Genomic DNA, 17,795 nt, shown 5'->3' on the forward strand with positions numbered 1-17,795 from the left:
TATATTTCATTTTTTCTTCTTTCAGAGCACATTGCACGGCCAATGTTTAACTGAATTCTTGGTCAACAGAAGGAAGGATGTTGCTGTAGAAGCGACCCTATCAAGAAATCTGTCACAGTGCGACCAGTTCTACAGCCGGGAACAAGCAAACAGTCCACTTGCGTTCCTACAAAAGCTGGTGAGACAACAATAGCTGTCCATTAAGACTAAATTAAGACCAAATTATATAAAATCACTGTAGGAATGGGAATTAGATAAGATAGATTAAGCAATTACACAAAATATCACTATCAGGGGCGCTGTTGAGCCGAGTAATGGAATAGACGTATCTGGTTAAGCTCCGCAGAACTTTCATTTAAAAACGTTTAAAAACGACATTTTTTGACAGACTAAGCTTTTTGTCTTTGAGTTGTATTTTGATTTTGCACTCAAGTCAGAGGGCGACAAATGGCTGGCAAGTTTTCGAAAACACGCAATGCAATTTAGTTGCATGCGAGGCCTGATGGCCCCAGCTCATCCCCGGACGAAAGTGATAAAACAGCCCCGGACAACAAAACCGCGACACTGACCACTCAAGCCTTCAAACAAGAGCTATTTATGTCACTGCGCGACGAAATTGGGAGCGTGATAAAATCCAAAATCAGAAGCGTGCTAGAGAAGGAAATGGAGGGATTCAGAGCAGACATCACAGTTATAAAATCCGAATTGCAGTCTTACCAGAGCACGGTTGCTACAGAGTCAGCCACGCTCAAAAGCACCACCAGCGGGATGAAGAGGAGTTTATCGTCATGCACAGACGATATAATTTTGCTGCAACATGAGGTGGCGCATCTCAAGGCTGCGTCGGATTCATTAAAGGAGAAATGTGAGGACTTGGAGGCGAGGTCTCAAAGGAATAACATTCAGATCGTCGGGGTGCCGAAAAATCATTAAAGTTCTACTGTTGCCGTAGCGGCGCTGCTCCAGAAAGTGTTTAGCCTTGCGGAAACACCACTGCTCGAGAGATCCCACCGCTCGTTGCTACCGGCACCCAAGCAAGGAGACCGACCTCATGTGATTGTGGCTCGCATGCACTACTACAACGGGTCAACGTGGACGGGATGACTGTCTCCGTGTACCTGGACTTCACAACACGAGTGGCCAGAGCCCGAGCGGGGTACAACGGCGTGAGACGGCAGCTCCGTGGATTAGAGGGGGTTCGCTTTGGTATAATTTACCCAGCCCACCGATGCATCAGTCACGACAATCGGGAACGGATCTTCGCGTCACCGGAGGAAGCCCAGACTTATATAAATGAGACTTTTGCTGCACAGGGAAAAACTTTCAGCAAGTGAAGGTCACTTGAGGACTATATTATTTATAATGATTCCATTCGCTGGCTGTATGAATCCTCCAATCTATGAGCACACATACAGTACTTGAGATGCCATCATCATTATTGTTTTTTTTTCTTTCCCATTATTTGTTGTTGCTGTTATTATTATTACTATTATTATTATTATTATTATTGTTATTAGTATTACTATTATATTATATAAGCTGGAAAACTGTATTTTTAAATTATTACTTTACTATTATCACTTATCACTACCTTATTACATAATTTTTGTTTAATTTGCTGTTTTCTGTTTCACAAAAGTCATAAAGCTGCCTTGATTATTCATGTGCGGGGTTCTAGTTTGTGGTCTAGTGTTAATCAACCTAATTTATGATAGGGTTTAGCCTTGTGTTTGGTAAGGCTAGTGCGACCTGGCTGTTTAGGACAGGTCGGCAAGGGTTGCCAAGGCCATTTTGTTTTTATTTGGGTGTTCTGTGTAGTTCTTGTCTGTTTTTTTCTATGAGTACGGTACGCTCAGTTCAAATTTTTTTGATGAGGACCACTGATGTGTTTTTAGCTTCACAGCTGGTGACAGCGCGACGTTTGTTATTCAAAGCAATGGGAAAATGACTAACACATCAGATTTGGATTCAATCCGATTCACAAATTGGAACATTAAAGGGATACAACATCCTATTAAACGTAACAGGTTTAGGCGGTGAGCCGAGGGCTGATTTTGTGCATTTGAACGATCCCCAACGAGGGAGGACTTCATTTTTTTGTTAACATCAGCTTCATTTATTAACAAATAAAAAATTGTTGGCACTCTTAAAATGTATGTTCAAGCATTGTCCCATTATAAGTTATATGTAGTAGTTAAATTTCGGGAATCTGCTGCATTCCCAGTCAACAGCAGCTAACACAGCGACTGCTACATGCACTGCCAACATCCAAACATAAAATGAGCTCAGAGAAGAAGGGAAAAGAAGCACTTATTTCAGATAGACTCCTTGCATACGCACATTTATTCTACTACTACTTCAAGGCTGCAGTCCACAGAAGCAGCCTTGAATGTAAGCCTGTTCCTGCCCCTGACAAGATGGATGGATAGAATCGAATAAAATAGAATAGCCTTTATTGTCATTGTAACATTAAGATATGAGATTGTGTTGCTCCCTCATGCAAAATTAAAACAATTATCAACACACAGTATGGAATAAATAACAGTATATACATATTAAAAGGGTAGATTAAAAAAATTGCACATTGTGATAATAAATGGGAATAGTAAAAATTTATCATTTAAATGATCAGGATGAGTATGAGTTGAACAGCCCCTTTTTTTCTTATTTTTTTCTTTGAGAGCTCAGTATTGTTCATTTGGTAATTTTGCCAATTCGACATGTCATCATCATTGCTCTCTTTTTATTTTTTTTATTTTGTATGTGCGTGAATATGTGCATGTGAATATGTGTGTGCATGTGTGCGTGTGTGTGAGTGTGTACTCATTAGTTCACCTAAAACCTATTAAAAACCCCATACCGTTCACCTAAACTGAATATTTCAGAATCCAGCTAGAGTCGTGAGGTTGTCAGGAGACCTGAGGAAGGATCAAAGAAAAGAAAGGAAAGTGAAATCCAGCACCGACCAGACATTACCTACTACCCACCGGGTTACCAACCAGAGTATTTCACCAACCCCAGAAACATCTAAATTCCAACAAATTAGGGAGACCCCAAGAGACCAAAGGAGAGACTGAGGAAAGGAAGGAAGGATAGATGAAGCAGAGTGAGATCCAGACATCAGCTTCCACCGATTCAACGACCAGAAGAAGAAGCAGATTGTGTTTGCATTTCGATAGATGCTGGTGTGGTGGATCTGGCATGCATTGAAAGCCTCCACCAAAGAGGGGAGCAGTCGACCCCGGCCAGGACAGAGCAAGCACAACCCCCCAGGGCAACCCCAGTCCACCGCAACACCAAGGGACAACCCCCGGACCCCGCAAGGGCCACCGGCCGGAGACCAACCTCAGGAGACAGGAGCGCCCCCCACCTCAACACGGCCCACGCCCCAAACCCAACGCAGCAGAACGGGGCCCGCCAGGCACCCCACCGGCCCACAGCACCCCCATATCAGTGAGTGTATGTGGTGCATTAAAAAAAATGGGGGCGTGGTGGTGCAGCGGGGACACGAATGGGGGACCGCAGCGCTGCTTAATACTGCGGTGTGCCCCAACCGATGGTACCCCACCCCGACACACCTGTCCCTCCCAGTTGTGGGGTGCATTAAAATTGGAGGGGAGTTGTAGGGCAAAGACCGTGTCTCTAACCTACCCCCCTCCCCTCCCAAAGTGTGTTATGTGCCCTATGTGTCTATTAACAAAGTGTATTGTGCAAAACTAGTGCAATGAGTTAAGAGGAGCGACCAGCGGGGCCCTTCCCAACCGGGCAGGGGCAGGAGGCGCACCCGCCCACCAAACACCCACCTACCCCATCCAACCCAGCACCGGGACGCCGGCGGGCATATGGGATCAGCCCAGCGGGGCGATAGGGCTCGCCCCCCAGATACTGGGGCCCGCCCGAGGTCCCAGGAGGCCCACCGGAGCGGGGCAGGCATAACACCCCAACCCACCCGCCCGGCTCCCGGAGTCACGAAACCCGGGCCATGGATGGAGCCCTCGGCCCAGGGGAGGGGGACGGGACGTGGGAAGGAGACGACAAGAAGGGCAAAGGGCAGCGGCAGGGCTGCAGAGAGAAGGGGAGAGGAGGAGGAAGGGTGACAAGGGAGAAGGGACAGGGAGGCGGAGGACGGGCGGGGAGAAGCGAGGAGGGAGAGGCAGCAAGGGGGAGGAAAGGGGAGGGGAGAGGGAGCCACGGGGCACCCCGGAGGCCCGCAGGCCCCGAACCGCGTCGCCCCGAACACCAGGGAGAGTGCCGCAACGCAGCACCCCCCCAAGAGACCGAGGGAATGGCCAAGACGCAGCCACCACCCAGCAGAACAACAGAGGGGCAGAGCCGCCCACGCTCAGCCAGGGGGGACAGCAACTATAGAGTTAACCCACTGGCATGCAGTGATTTCGAATATTAACCCTTAGTGCCCATTGGAAGTGAATCTTGAGGAGTTGGTGACTGTTAGGTGTCGTTTGATGTAGTCTGCTCAATCCTGCTGGCAGCAACTGGGTTCCTGACTATAAAAACACAGCCATTAGTTACAAATTGCCAAAATGCAGAAACAGCAATGTAAGTTATCGCGATGTGGTGGCTCTCGCTAACAGGCAGAATTAAGTAACCAGATTTAGGTTAAAAGGTTCTATATATGTAGACCATGTTTCTATAAATTTTGATATTTGGTTTTTATTTAAGGCAGATATTTTTTTCCATTAAAATGTGATTTATGAGGAGGTTAGACCATTAGTCGATATTCAGAGTTTGTTTATTTTTCCAGTTAACAAGAATTGTTTTTTTTGCGATAGTAAGGGCTACAAGTGTAGATTGAAATTGTTTACGTGGTAAGTCATTTGTTGTTAGGTCACCTAGCAAACAAAAGTTTGGAGATAAAGGTATCCTACAGTCCAAGATAGCTTGGCAAGACTTTAGTCCAGAAATGCATAACCGGAGTGCATAACCATAAAGCATGAAAATAAGTGTCTGTTGTGTTTTGTAAACACTGGAGACAAATGTCTGAGTCATATATTGAGTAATGTATGCTCTATGAATAATTTTATATTGGATAAGTTGTAAATTTGTGTGTTTTGTCATTTTAAATACGTTTTTACAAACTTGAATCCAAAAGGCAGATTCCGGAGCTATAGACAAGTCTGTCTCCCATTTCGAGATGAGTAAAGACATTTTATCAATATACGAAAGTAACTTATGTATTTTTGAGAGTTTTTTTGTTGTTGTCGGAGAAAGCTTGGTAATATCTTTAGCTAAAATAGGCGGTTGGAGCGTACCCCGAAGTGTTGGAATTAGTTTCTTTATCATACTTTTAACTTGAGATAATGTAAAAATAAATTCAGTTTTTTATTTTGTATTTTTGGAGCAAGGATGTATATGATATAAACATATTATCTGAGAAAAGATGGTGGAGATGTATAATTTCTTTCTGCTCCCACACACCTAAATAAAACGATTGGTTGTTAAGTTGAAAGTCGGGGTTATGCCATAGGGGAGAAAGTCCGCAGGGCTCCACTTGGGCTTTTGTAATTTCTAGTGCCTTCCACCAGGCAGTCAGGGTGGCGGAAATCATTGGGTTTTTAAAACAATTGTGTCGCTTAATCAATGTTGTAATAAATAGTAAATCTAAAAGTCTGAGGTTATTACAATCCTTATGTTCTAGTTCCAGCAAACAGTTAGTATCTCTGTTGGGTTGTGCCCATAGAATGATATATTGTATCTGGTTAGCTATATAGTAGCGCATACAATTTGGCGCTTCTAGACCTCCTTTGGATTTACTTTTCTGAATAGTAGATAGACTAATCTTTGCTTTTTTTTTTATTCCAGTAAAATTTTGTAACGGCCGAGTCCAACAACTGGAACCAGTTAGCCATAGGTTTAAATGGAATCATTGAGAAAAAATATTAGAGAAATAGGAAGATTATTCCAGCGCTCCAAATCACTATAAATGCTCTCCAGAAGTGGAGTAAAGTTTAAATTAATTAAATCGGTTAATTTAGGTGAGATTTTTATGCCTAAGTATTTTAAATTACCTGTAGGAAATGAGTAGTGTGGGTCCTGGCTTGCAGGGTGAATTTTCTGTAATAGGTAGTAGTGTTGATTTTGTCCAGTTAATAGAATAATCTGATAAATGTGAGAATTTAGTTATTAAGTTAAATACTTCCCCTAACGAAATAGCAGGCTTTTCTAAATAAAGTAAAATATAATCTGCATATAGATTAATTTTGTGTTCTGTTACCCCAGAGTTATTTCCTTGAACCCTTCATTCCTGGCGTATAGCTAATGCAAGCGGCTCAATAAATATTGCAAAGAATAAAGGGGACAGTGGGCATTCCTCTCTTGTGCCTCTCTGTAGAGTAAAACTCTGAGATATAATCCCATTAGTAGTAACTGTAGTTTTAGGAGAATCATATAATACTGACACCCAGTAAATAAATGACTTCCCAAAGCCAAATTTATTTAAAACAGCAAAGAGGAAGGACCAGTTAACTTTGTCGAAAGCTTTTTCTGCATCCAATGATATAATAACTGCCTTTTTATCTCGCTGCTGTGACATGCTAATAAGGTTAAAGAGCCTCCTAATATTATTATTAGAGTGACGACCTTTAATAAAGCTTGTTCGGTCGCTATGAATGATTGTCGAGATTACTGTTTCTAGTCTAGATGCGAAAGCCTTAGCGATAATTTTAATATCAGTGTTAATTAAGGAAATCGGACGGTAACTTGATGGAAGGGTGGGGTCTTTTTCTGGCTTTACTAAAAGTTTAATTGCTGCTGTATTCATGTGTGGGTGTATGTAACCATTAGTTTTAATTTCTGTTACTACTCTTAAGAATAGTGGAGCAAGCATTAACCAAAAGTGGTATAAAAGGTATAATCAACTTGTAGGGTAAGGGAGACTGGTGCATGGTCGCTAATAATAATAGGATGTATTTTTGTAACAATTTTATAATGTATCTGCCCTCTGGGTCTGTTACTGTATTATTTATAGTAAAAAAATTAATTCTTATGTATGAGTATACAGACTCCTCTTTGTCTACTGTTATAAGGGGCAGAGTACACTTGACTAAAATTCTTATCAATAAGTCATTTTTCTTCAGATTTTTGTAGGTGGGTTTCTTGAAGGAGACAAATATCTGCTTTAAATTTTAAAAGATGGTCTAAAATTTTTATTCTTTTTGCCTGTGAGCGAGCGCCACAAACATTCCAGGAAACCAGAACTAATTTATGCATACAAACAATATAGACTCATTCCTGTGTATATATCTGTATAGGCTTTTTGTTAACATTGGCATGATAGGATAGAATCAAAGTGGTTAGGTAGTTTATATAATTTGTGTAAAATATGAGGTAATGTGTAAGTTAATATAACAGTGAAAAAACGGGGAGGGTGGTGAAAGTGAAGAAAATTAACGGGGTATTAAACATATAACAATACACCAGTATCTGGTAACCTAAGCGAGATTTTTTGTTTAAATATATTTTATATACAGTTATGTATTAATATTATAATATTACTATTTTGTCTCATTATAGGAAACAATACCTTTCGCCGCTCATTAATCTCTCTCGGGAATTGGTCATTAATTCCGAAAGAGGTCCCTTTAAGCTCCCGTCCTTTACTTTTAACGAATTCTTTCTGTTTAAAATGTTCAAACTTGGCGATAATAGGACGGGGTCTGTTGCCCCTACGGGCTCCAAGCCGATGTACCCGGTGAAAAGAGATATTATTTCCGTCTCCTGAGGAATTTTTAACGACGTCGTCATCATTTTTTTTATCTCGGCCTCTGGATTGTCCGAGGTATTCTCAGATAATCCTGAGAATATTAAATTCTCCCGCATGCTACGGGATTGGACATTGAAGAGGTTAAATATATTCCTCTTTTGCGTGTTCCAAAAATATGAAGACAGATTTTGGCTCTCCCATGGAATGGAATGGTCTGTCCAGTCTTCCAGGACTCGCAAGGCCTGCTCCAAACACTGAAATGGGACTTCAAATGTCGAAATTTAAAAGTTAAAGATATTCAGGAAAAAATTTAAAATTATTTTTCTACTTATAAACATGGGAAAAGCCCCTTTTTAAATTATAATTAACAAAGGGAGAAAAGTCTCCTTTTTCATACAAATAATATATTACTTCACCCCCCAGACGAGAGATAAGGAACTTGTCGTTTCCCTCTCATAATGGGTGCGGCTCCTGTGAAAAATATTAAAAGATATTCAAAATTAAATAATGTTCTCGCACACGAGAAAAACTATGAGGGAAATGCAATCAACTTATAATAAAACATTCTACATTAGTTGCCATTCAAATTATTCGTTTTTTAATTAATTAGTATTATCATTCTTATTAAAATGCAGAGTGTGTAGACTTACATATTTTATATAACAAACAATCCCCCAAAAAATTTAATATATATATTTTCATTAAACTTTAAAAGCAGATTTAATTAACACATATACAAACGCAACAATGACACATTTAACAACGTGTCTTATAGAAAAAATTGTTTTCTCTATTTGTAAAGGTTTTAAGGCTGTTATCAATTTTAATTTGGAAAAAGGGTGACATCTGGCGGTCAGCTAGAGTCATAGCAACAACAATTTTCAAACTGACTCGCGTTATTAATTTATAAAAGGGTGACACCTGGCGGTCAGCTAGAGTCACAGCAATTATATTAAGTCTACTCCATTTTCAAAATATGCACACCTTTATTGAAAACTTACTCTGTCCCTTCTGAATACCATTCAATACATCCTATCTTATCTGTTCTCCTCCATTTTAACCTTTTTTCATTAAGACCTACTCTCCCCTTCTATTTCAACATTACGCAAACCACCTTTTCACAATATCCTGCACATTAAAATCAAATGTCTCCTCCATTTTATGTGTTATTATTTGTTTGATTTGTATTATGTCGCTATATTATCGCATGTGTTGTGATGCCAGATCATCAACATTAATCGTTTGGAGATGTTATTGAGGCCCTTAGAAAATCAGTCACGGCCCCAATTTATGTAATGTCGTCTAATTTATTTAACGTAGACCCTGACGCTCGCGGTTTTAGCGTTAGAGATGTTATTAGTAATATTACCGTCCAATCAATTTATCCCGTTCAGCGTTTATTATACGGTTTCATTTATTTTATTACGTAAATTTGTGTTGTACAGCTGTTTTAATTTGCAAAGCGAGAAGATAGAAAATATAAAGCTATTTATTTAAACACATCAAAATCATACGAGTTGTCTTTACGAAACCATCCAAAGTCAACCTCTTAAAGTTACGTCCGGGATTTTCCTCTATATTAAAATACATATAACTCTAATACTTTTTCTAATCCGCGGTCGGCGTTTACGGAAATACACAGTTAAATTGCCGACTTAGAAACCATCGAACAAATTCCAAATCTTATTAGAGTAAACTAACCTTTTCCAAAATTTAAATTACCGTAAATTATAACGGCGCTAAAAAATTTATTCCACAGTAATCGTGCCCCCACTTTTATTTAGTCCTTCAATTCACGGGTCTGTCTACTGGGCAAAACTCCGACAGCAACTGCGTCATCACGTTCTCGCTTAACGGAAGCTCATTCGGGTCAAACCATTTTGTTTCGCGCTCGAATAGAGCTTTTATAATTTCTATTAATTATTGACTCCCATATTTTATAACTTATTATATTATATTATATTGTAGTTAAGTCGTATTAACATTTATAAATGAAGTGACGTCTCACTTATAACAGAATTAGTCAACAACATATCTCATCGCGGTCCCTTTAACATAACAGTGACGTCCGATTATTGTATCACAAGACAAAATATATAATACAGACAAACAAATATCATGATCTCCTCCTAAAATAATAAATACTGCTTTAAGTCAATCAAGAAGCAGTCTATCGACTGCAAGGAGCGAAGCGTAGTTTCCAACTTTGAGGGAGACCTTATTATAAAGAGACTGCCATGTGTTTTCCGCAATAAATACTGCTTGCAGCCTGATTGCCACAATTATTTGATTCAATTGTGCAAAACCCATCGTAACGTACCATCGTAACGTTACGCAATACTGCTTTAAGTCAATTATGAAGCAGTCTATCGGCATTTTAATAGCGTAACTTTGTCAATTAAATTTGTACGCCCATTTCAGCCTGTCTGTTCACAATTATTTGATTCAATTGTGCAGAATCCTTATCTGCGCTGAGAAAAATAATCCATTATTCAAGGAACTTATTACGATTTGTGTCAATCCATAATCTTTATCCTAATTATCCAAGAATCCACCGACTTCTATTTTAAGCCTGTTTTCATTTTATTCAAGGAACTTACGATTTCCTAACAGCGGGCGATCTAGCCGCTGCGTCTATCCGTAATCTTCATCATCCAAGAATCCACCGACTTCTATTTTAAGCCTGTTTTCATTTCAGCGCAGCTTTATTTCATTTTAGCGCAATACCCAACAACATGACGGCATTTCCGTAGACAATGCTTCCGTCACCACGTACGTGTACAGTTCAAACACCGTGGTAAAATCCGAAATCTGGGACTTCGCGTCCAACCAAACGACTTCAAACTTTATCACTATTTTTCTTACATAAATTCCATCTCCAATATAATTTTGCAAGACAAATTTACTAGCCGCAGCGTTCTCGAACAGACAGAATTCCTAAAACGTGGATAAAGTGTCCACTTACCGTGATTAATATGGCCGGGAATTCTATTCGTCCTTGAACGCCCCGCTCGTAAAACGTCGTTCTTAGTCGAGGGTCACCATTTGAAGAGGTTAAATATATTCCTCTTTTGCGTGTTCCAAAAATATGAAGACAGATTTTTAATGTAAGAAAAAACACCTTTGCAAAAATGATTTATTAAAACAGAGATCTCCGGACATCGGGGCCGACCCTGAAACATCACGTAGGAGGTGGAATTTTCAGAGTGCCCATTGTGTCCCCTCCCTTGCGGAAGAGGGCTTCTTATAGTATCGAGCTTGGAAAGTGAAACGCCTTTTAAAACACGTTATACAACAGATTGCAGCTGTGCCGGTCTCCAGACAAAATATACTTCTCCGGGTACTTTTTCTCAAAACAACATCTCATAAACAAATTGAATCAGATTTAGAGTGGCCGTGAGCGATGATGCCAACAGAGTCAGTGTGTGTGTGTGGGTGTGTGGGTGTGTGGGTGTGTTCGAGACAGACTCTGTTCTCACGAACAGAATGTGTTTTTGCACACTGAGAAGGAATTTTAGACCAAACAATTTACCAGCTTAGGTTAAGGTCAAATTATACTGAGTTAAACACTATTTCACCTACTTTACACATCTATAAGACATTTCAACATGGTTAATATATGAAATAAAGAATTCAAATGTTAATAATGTCTAACAACATCCAAAACCGTTTCTTTTAGCGCTTTATTCTCCTTTTTAATCGTTTCCAACTCGGCAGCAGCCGCAAGTGAAGAGCATAACTCGGCATTATCTCGTTGGAGGTCACTTACCTGTTGGCCGATGAATTCCAAACTTACCTTTAATTCTTTAACGTCCTCGCGGATGAGGCAGAGGTCATCTAGTTTTTTTATTTATGGAGTCCAGCATATTGACGAAACGTCCGTAGTGGTTAGATCGTCCGTGTCCGTCGCTGAGTAATTTTTTCTTTTCTTGGAAGATTTCTCGAAGGAAGGGTCCTCCATCGCGCAGCTGTAAAAGTATCAGTTGATGAAACGTTTAAGGTCCTTCATGCTGGGTGGTATTCCAAATCTGCCGGATGAAAGAAAGAAGAGAAAAGCCAAGTTATATGGTGGTTAAATTCGGATTTGGTTTGGCATAATAGAGCTAGTTCTATCTTAGCAGCAGGGCGCCGCCATGTTGGGTATTCCCGGTCTCGCTGTAGGTCTCGCGATAGTCACAGCATCTCGCGAGTTGAACAGCTCTTTGATTAAAAACTGTTTTTGAATCTGTTTGTTCTTGATTTTAGTGACCTGAAATGCTTGCCTGAGCGTAACAGGTCAAGGAGATGGTGACCTGGGTGAAAAGAGTCCTTAATAATGTTCTGAGCTTTACTGAGGCAATGGGAGTGGCAGATGTCCACAAGAAAGGGCAGAGAGCAGTCAATGATCTTTTCTGCTGTTTTTTTATATTCTCTGCAACCTCTTACTCCCCGCCTCAGTACAGCTGGGGTACCACACGGTGATGGCGTAAGTCAGCAGACTCTATGCAGGAGCGGTAGAAGGGGTGTTGAGGTTCTCCCTCCTGAGAACCCTCGGGAAGTGGAGCCGCTCCCGGGCCTTCTTCACCATTGCCGCAGTGTTCGTAGTCCGGGACAGGTCGGCTGCAATGTGGAATGAATGGACTGGATGATCACTCCCTCCAGCTCCAGAGCCAATACTCAAGCTGGTGCATTGCTCTTGTAAGAAAACAAACTATGTTAAGGGGAGATGCACCTGCAAACTGAATCAGCTGCCATGTACAAACGTGTGCCAATGCACCATCTGTGGCAATAGGTCATTTGAAGATGACTAACTCAAGTTGTTGTTGTTCATTTAATATAATTATTAGTTAGTTCATTGATATGCTACTAAGATGGATAAAATACAAACCCTAGGGTGTGTAATTACATTGGACAATTATTTATGTCCAATGTTGGAATTTATTGCTATATTAATATAAATTTAAGTTAATAATCTGACTCCAATTTGTGACCTTACCAAACTATCACTCATCCAACAATAGCATGCTCGTTCTGCAATAGAAAGGTATCAGGAAGCCGGCATTTTCACACACGAGTGGATTTATTCCTAACACTCAAATCTAATACATCACAGCTGGGGTCCCGGGTCCCTACCCATACAATTCTATACGTCTCTGTCTCAAGCAGCCAACGTAGTCTCATCCGAGTTGCCCCAGTGAATAGTTATACTACACAATATTTAAATGACACAGAAACAAAGGCATCCTGGCATTATTCTATTGGCTATGTGTTTTCTGCAGTTTAACTTTAGCTTGCTTTTCATTGGCCGATCTTCATCCGCAGCGTCACTGGGTGGCTTCTCCTGTTTTGTACTTTTCCGCCACGGTCTCAAACAAATGTGATTTACAACATACTTTGATCTTATCACGGTTCTGCATCTCCCCCTGCAATTAGCATCCTTTGTTGGCAACATTCCATTCCTAACACGCCCACGTCCATCACACACATCCTGTATTTCACCCCCACGCACACAAACTCTTATATTCCTTTACCAACAAAGTTCCATGGTAGTTTTTTTTTTTTTTCATTTTGCTGATCCTTCAAAGGATCATATTTTTAGATTATATACGTTCCTCCCCCGATCTCTTCCTCTATGGCCATTTACATTTCTGTAAGATCAATAAAATACCCTTAATGAACTAAACCGTAACGTCAACTTGTCCCCGTGAGTGTGTGGCTTATCAAGCTCTTCACTGTCTGAAGCTGCATGGCCATCTGCCACTTAAACCCACATAACTTCCACCAACTTTTGTTTTTTGTTTTTCCTCCCACAGCTTGTGTGATGAATAACATAATACTAATTTGAGATAAATATTCAGCGACAAGGAAATATAGCTTCAGGTCTCGAGCTTCACAAGTGCTTGAGCAAGACTTGTAAACAACACATATGCTAACATACATGCTTACAGTTGTCGCCAAACTTTATACAACATATAAATAGCATCACTAGTGTTTTCCAAAAATATGTATACTCACCTGCAAACATAGAAGCTGCGCCTTTCGCACATATTTTGTGTAATGTTTCGTCGTGTAGCGTGACCACGCACAGCTCAGCTGTTGTTGTGACCAACAACGGCTGTTGCATATCGACGTGCGTTGCGTGCTATTGGTTCAACTGGCATAGTAGTCTGCAGCGTTGCTTGCACGTTTAATGAAATTTACAACTTGATTTGGGGAAAATGTGCAATAATTACAAGTGCCAACAAACAAAATCTGATTCAGAAAAAAATAAACTTCAAAACATAAACGATCCAGGTCTTCCCTCACCAGGGATCATTGATCTAAAAAACTTAAGCAGATACGTCGCCTCGGCCCACTGCCTAGGTTCTTACACATCTAAAATCGCTGGCATCAGACATTATGTGCCTTCAGGAGACCCACCTAAGGACTAATGAGCATGCAAATTTGATAGAGGCTACAACATTTTGGAAGGCTGTCAGGCTATAAATTAAACTATGCAAAAAGTTCGCTTTTTCCTGTTAATCAACAGGCCGCCTATATAGATTACGGAGGTCTTCCCTTTCATCTGGAGCGCCAGTCCTTCACCTATTTGGGTATAAATGGTACGCATCAATTCAATGACCTATATGACTACAATTTAAAAAAATAGATGGAGCGTACTAAACTGGACTTCCAGAGATGGTTGGTGCTTCCAATTATGTTGGCAGGTCGGTTTAATGCAGTGAAAATGACTGTGTTTCCTCTATTTCTATACTTATTTCAGATGATTCCCATTGTGCTAACTAAACGTTTGTTTAGAGAGTTGAATAGCCATATGACATCCTTCATTTGAAATAAGTCGATCCCACAAATCCAGAGATTTTTTTGGGATATGCCCAGAGAAAAGGGAAGGTTTCGTCTTCCGAATTTTTTATTCTATTATTGGTCGGCTAATATTTCCTAACTGACACACTGGATTTTGACATATGCGAACAAACCCGGTCCGACATGGGCAGGCATGGAACTTGACCTTGGTTCTCACTGTTCACCCATTTCTCTCATGAGTAGCCCACTGCCCATTGATGTTAGTCTTCAAGGAGTGACTCCAGTAGTCAGAAATAGTTTAAAAATGTGGTTTCAATTTAGGAAACATTCCCATTTTAATCAATCGCTTACGCTGCTTCCACTGGCACAAAATCATATGTTTCCTCCATCAAAGATGGACACTGCCTTTGTTTTGTTTTTATTGTTCATTTTTCCTTTCGGACAATCATAGAGACAATTTACAACAATAACTTTTCACATACGATTATACCCGAAAAGAAAAAGGGCTGACGAGATGATGCCGAATTCCCGTCCCCAGAATGCAAAAGGATGCAGAAAATCAGAGTGGTAATTCGTCACATATAGTTGTGTGGATTATCAAGTTGTTGATTTGTTTGTCATCACAATAGTGTTTGTTGATCAAAACGTTGATTTGTTCTCTTGTTGATCAGTTTGGTCCAGTAGCATTGGATAGCTATGGATAAATGGCAGCCGGCAACCAGCCTCACTCTTCAGTCGGTTCCTTCCTCGTCTCGATTTCTGTTTATTGCTGCGTTCAGACGAGCAATCATCTTCAGGTTGTTCAGCTTTTTAGACAAGTTCATTGCCATTCTGTTAGTGGCGATGTTGGATGCAGCTAGGTCGTTCTTTACCTGTGACATGTCGTCACAGGCCTTGGACAAGTCGGCTTGCACTCCAGTGATGGTGCTCAGAGCCACAGTGGAAATTTCCACCGCCTGTTTTTGCCCATCCTGCATTTTTCTGAGTTTTCGATGCAGCCAGAGGGCTCAGATCCCTAGCAGAAGCATCCCAGCCACCAGCGTGATGAACAGGTAGATGTCCTCGGCATCTCCAACTTCTAGTGAGGCTAGACACAGCGGCCGCCATCTTCCCCAGCCATCTTCAGCAAATCCAGACATTAAAGTTCCACCCGGACATGAGCGTTGTCTAGGTCCAGTTCTCATTGTTGAGAAGATCTTGTCCAGAGCACTTAAAGACCAATTTACTAGTTCCATGTTGTTTTTCAGGCTAGAATCAGTACTTATTTCAGCAATCAGGAGTAGTAGTAGTAGAGACTGGCTTTTCAAAGACGTAACAGCTCCCAAGTCAGTAACAGTCCTTGAAAGATAACGGTTCAGCTGTGTGTGTGTTTAGGAACGCCAAGCCTTGTTTACAGTTCAAGGTTTTCACCCAGATTGTGACCTTATGTGCAAATGTCATCATATCAGAATTTATGGATTTTGATCAGTGTATCTTTTGAATACAAGTTCTATATACTTTTTTTTTTTAAGCCAGCCAATGTCCCTGTGTTGGTTACTCCAAAGTTTAAGTTATTCCATTGTTGAACACCAGTAAAGGAGATCGAAAATAATTTTAGTGTTGTTCTGATATGACTTTGACAAATACATGTTTCCCCCTATAAAAAAATATATATATATTTCCTTGATAAAACCTGCAAATCATTAACATTTATTACCTTTACAGATGATGATACATTTTAAACATTAGTTGTCATATAAGTGTACTTTTTTTTTTTAACTATTACATTAGAGCAGTGGTGCAGCTGCATATTCAATAACAATCATTAAAAAAAAATACAAATAATGTACAAAAACTGCTTTCAAACCATTTATTGATTGTCATTCAAATTGATATTTCACGTAAAAAAAAATCACTCTCACACTCCAGTATCTGCCAAAAGAAAGAAAGAAACAAAAAAAAAACAACTTTACATTATTTATAAATAATGTAAAGTTGTTTTTTTTTTTTTGTAAAACCCTCTGTCATATGAGCAACTCACAGTAAACCATTTTCTGAGGCTTTGTTCAACATGTGCAATATGAGTCAAACCCAAATGTAGAGTGTAGAGGTCAGTAGAAAAAAGAATACACCGTAATTAAAGGCATACAATTGGGATTTACTGTACAAGGCTGAAGATTAGTAAATATAGGAAATATTTCTTCTCAATGATTTCTTTAGATGCTTTTACCAATTCCTTTAAAAAAAAAAAAAAACTTTTGTCCAACAGGACATCAATATTCTAATCCAGCCAAGAAAACTATCACAGACAGGGGGCTGTGTGCTGCAGATGCCAGTAGACTGTTTGCACATAAGCATGCGTGCGTAGCTGCGTGTTGCAACGTGCGCGGGCCAATGGGCCGTGGATGGCAGGAGGGCAACAAAAAAACGGGAGAGCAACAAAAGGATTGGCAGTCCACGGATTCACTTTATTAAGACGAAAGAAAAACAACAGGCTCGGCGCCACCACACGTTACAATAATCGTAGGCCTCCACGGCATCAAAAAACATTCACCTCAGAAAACGAAGAAGTGCTACACATGCACACAAAAACGAAGACGCGCCACAGAGTGGCGCGGTGCCACACTGCTGATTGTTACAGTGTACGCACATGGAAAATAACTTAGAGACTATTGGGTCATGCCTTCGGTCTCTACAGTCTCCTATTGGCTATATACAGGGCGGGACTGGCACAAAAAAAATCGGCCTTGACATTTTGACTTTAGCCCACTGGCCCGGCCCAACTCTTGACCACCCTGCCTAACACATAGTTCTGCCACTGATATTGGCTGATGTTGGTTCAGTTTGCTGTCTATATTCGAAATAGATTAATGAAATAGTCCCTCTAAATTGTGGGCCAGACTCTTTGGGTAAAATGGAGGAAAATAATAATTAAAAAGCACTGCATCTGCTCCAAAAGATGTTGGCCCACCGGGCATCTGCCCTGTATGCCAGATGTTCAGTGCAGCCCTGGCTATATATTGCACTGTGACAAGTTTAGAAACAATTAAACATTAAATGAAAGGCATAAAACGGGGAAAAGAGGGATGATTTTTCAAAAAAATCTATTTTAATATTCTTAAGTCAGATGATGCAGACAGTTTTAAGATGTATGACCAAAAGTAAAAGTGTTTGTTTTTCAATTCACTGTAAACCCTATAAACCCGTATCTCACTGAGCTGCACAGGCTTGCGAGGGTGCATGCACTGATAGAGGTTAATTATTTGTCCTCTTTTGCGTGTTCCAAAAAATTGAAGATAGACTTCTTGTGAGA

At 40.3% G+C, this 17,795-nt stretch overlaps 2 protein-coding genes across 4 annotated transcripts in view; both read left to right on the plus strand.

Annotated features, from left to right (window-relative positions):
- The window catches only part of LOC144050565 (apolipoprotein B-100-like), a 107,166-nt gene that overhangs the window by 4,729 nt on the left and 84,642 nt on the right, over positions 1-17,795 (plus strand). The window lies entirely within an intron of this gene.
- Positions 1-17,795, plus strand: part of LOC144056786 (apolipoprotein B-100-like) — a 28,648-nt gene that overhangs the window by 559 nt on the left and 10,294 nt on the right. Inside the window, exon 3 of the mRNA XM_077573850.1 lies at positions 90-178. Coding sequence (XP_077429976.1) covers positions 90-178 — 89 coding nt within the window. The remainder of the gene's footprint in view (positions 1-89; positions 179-17,795) is intronic.

This window comes from Vanacampus margaritifer, chromosome 1 (assembly GCF_051991255.1).
Source record: "Vanacampus margaritifer isolate UIUO_Vmar chromosome 1, RoL_Vmar_1.0, whole genome shotgun sequence".
NCBI classification, from domain to species: Eukaryota; Metazoa; Chordata; class Actinopteri; order Syngnathiformes; family Syngnathidae; genus Vanacampus; species Vanacampus margaritifer.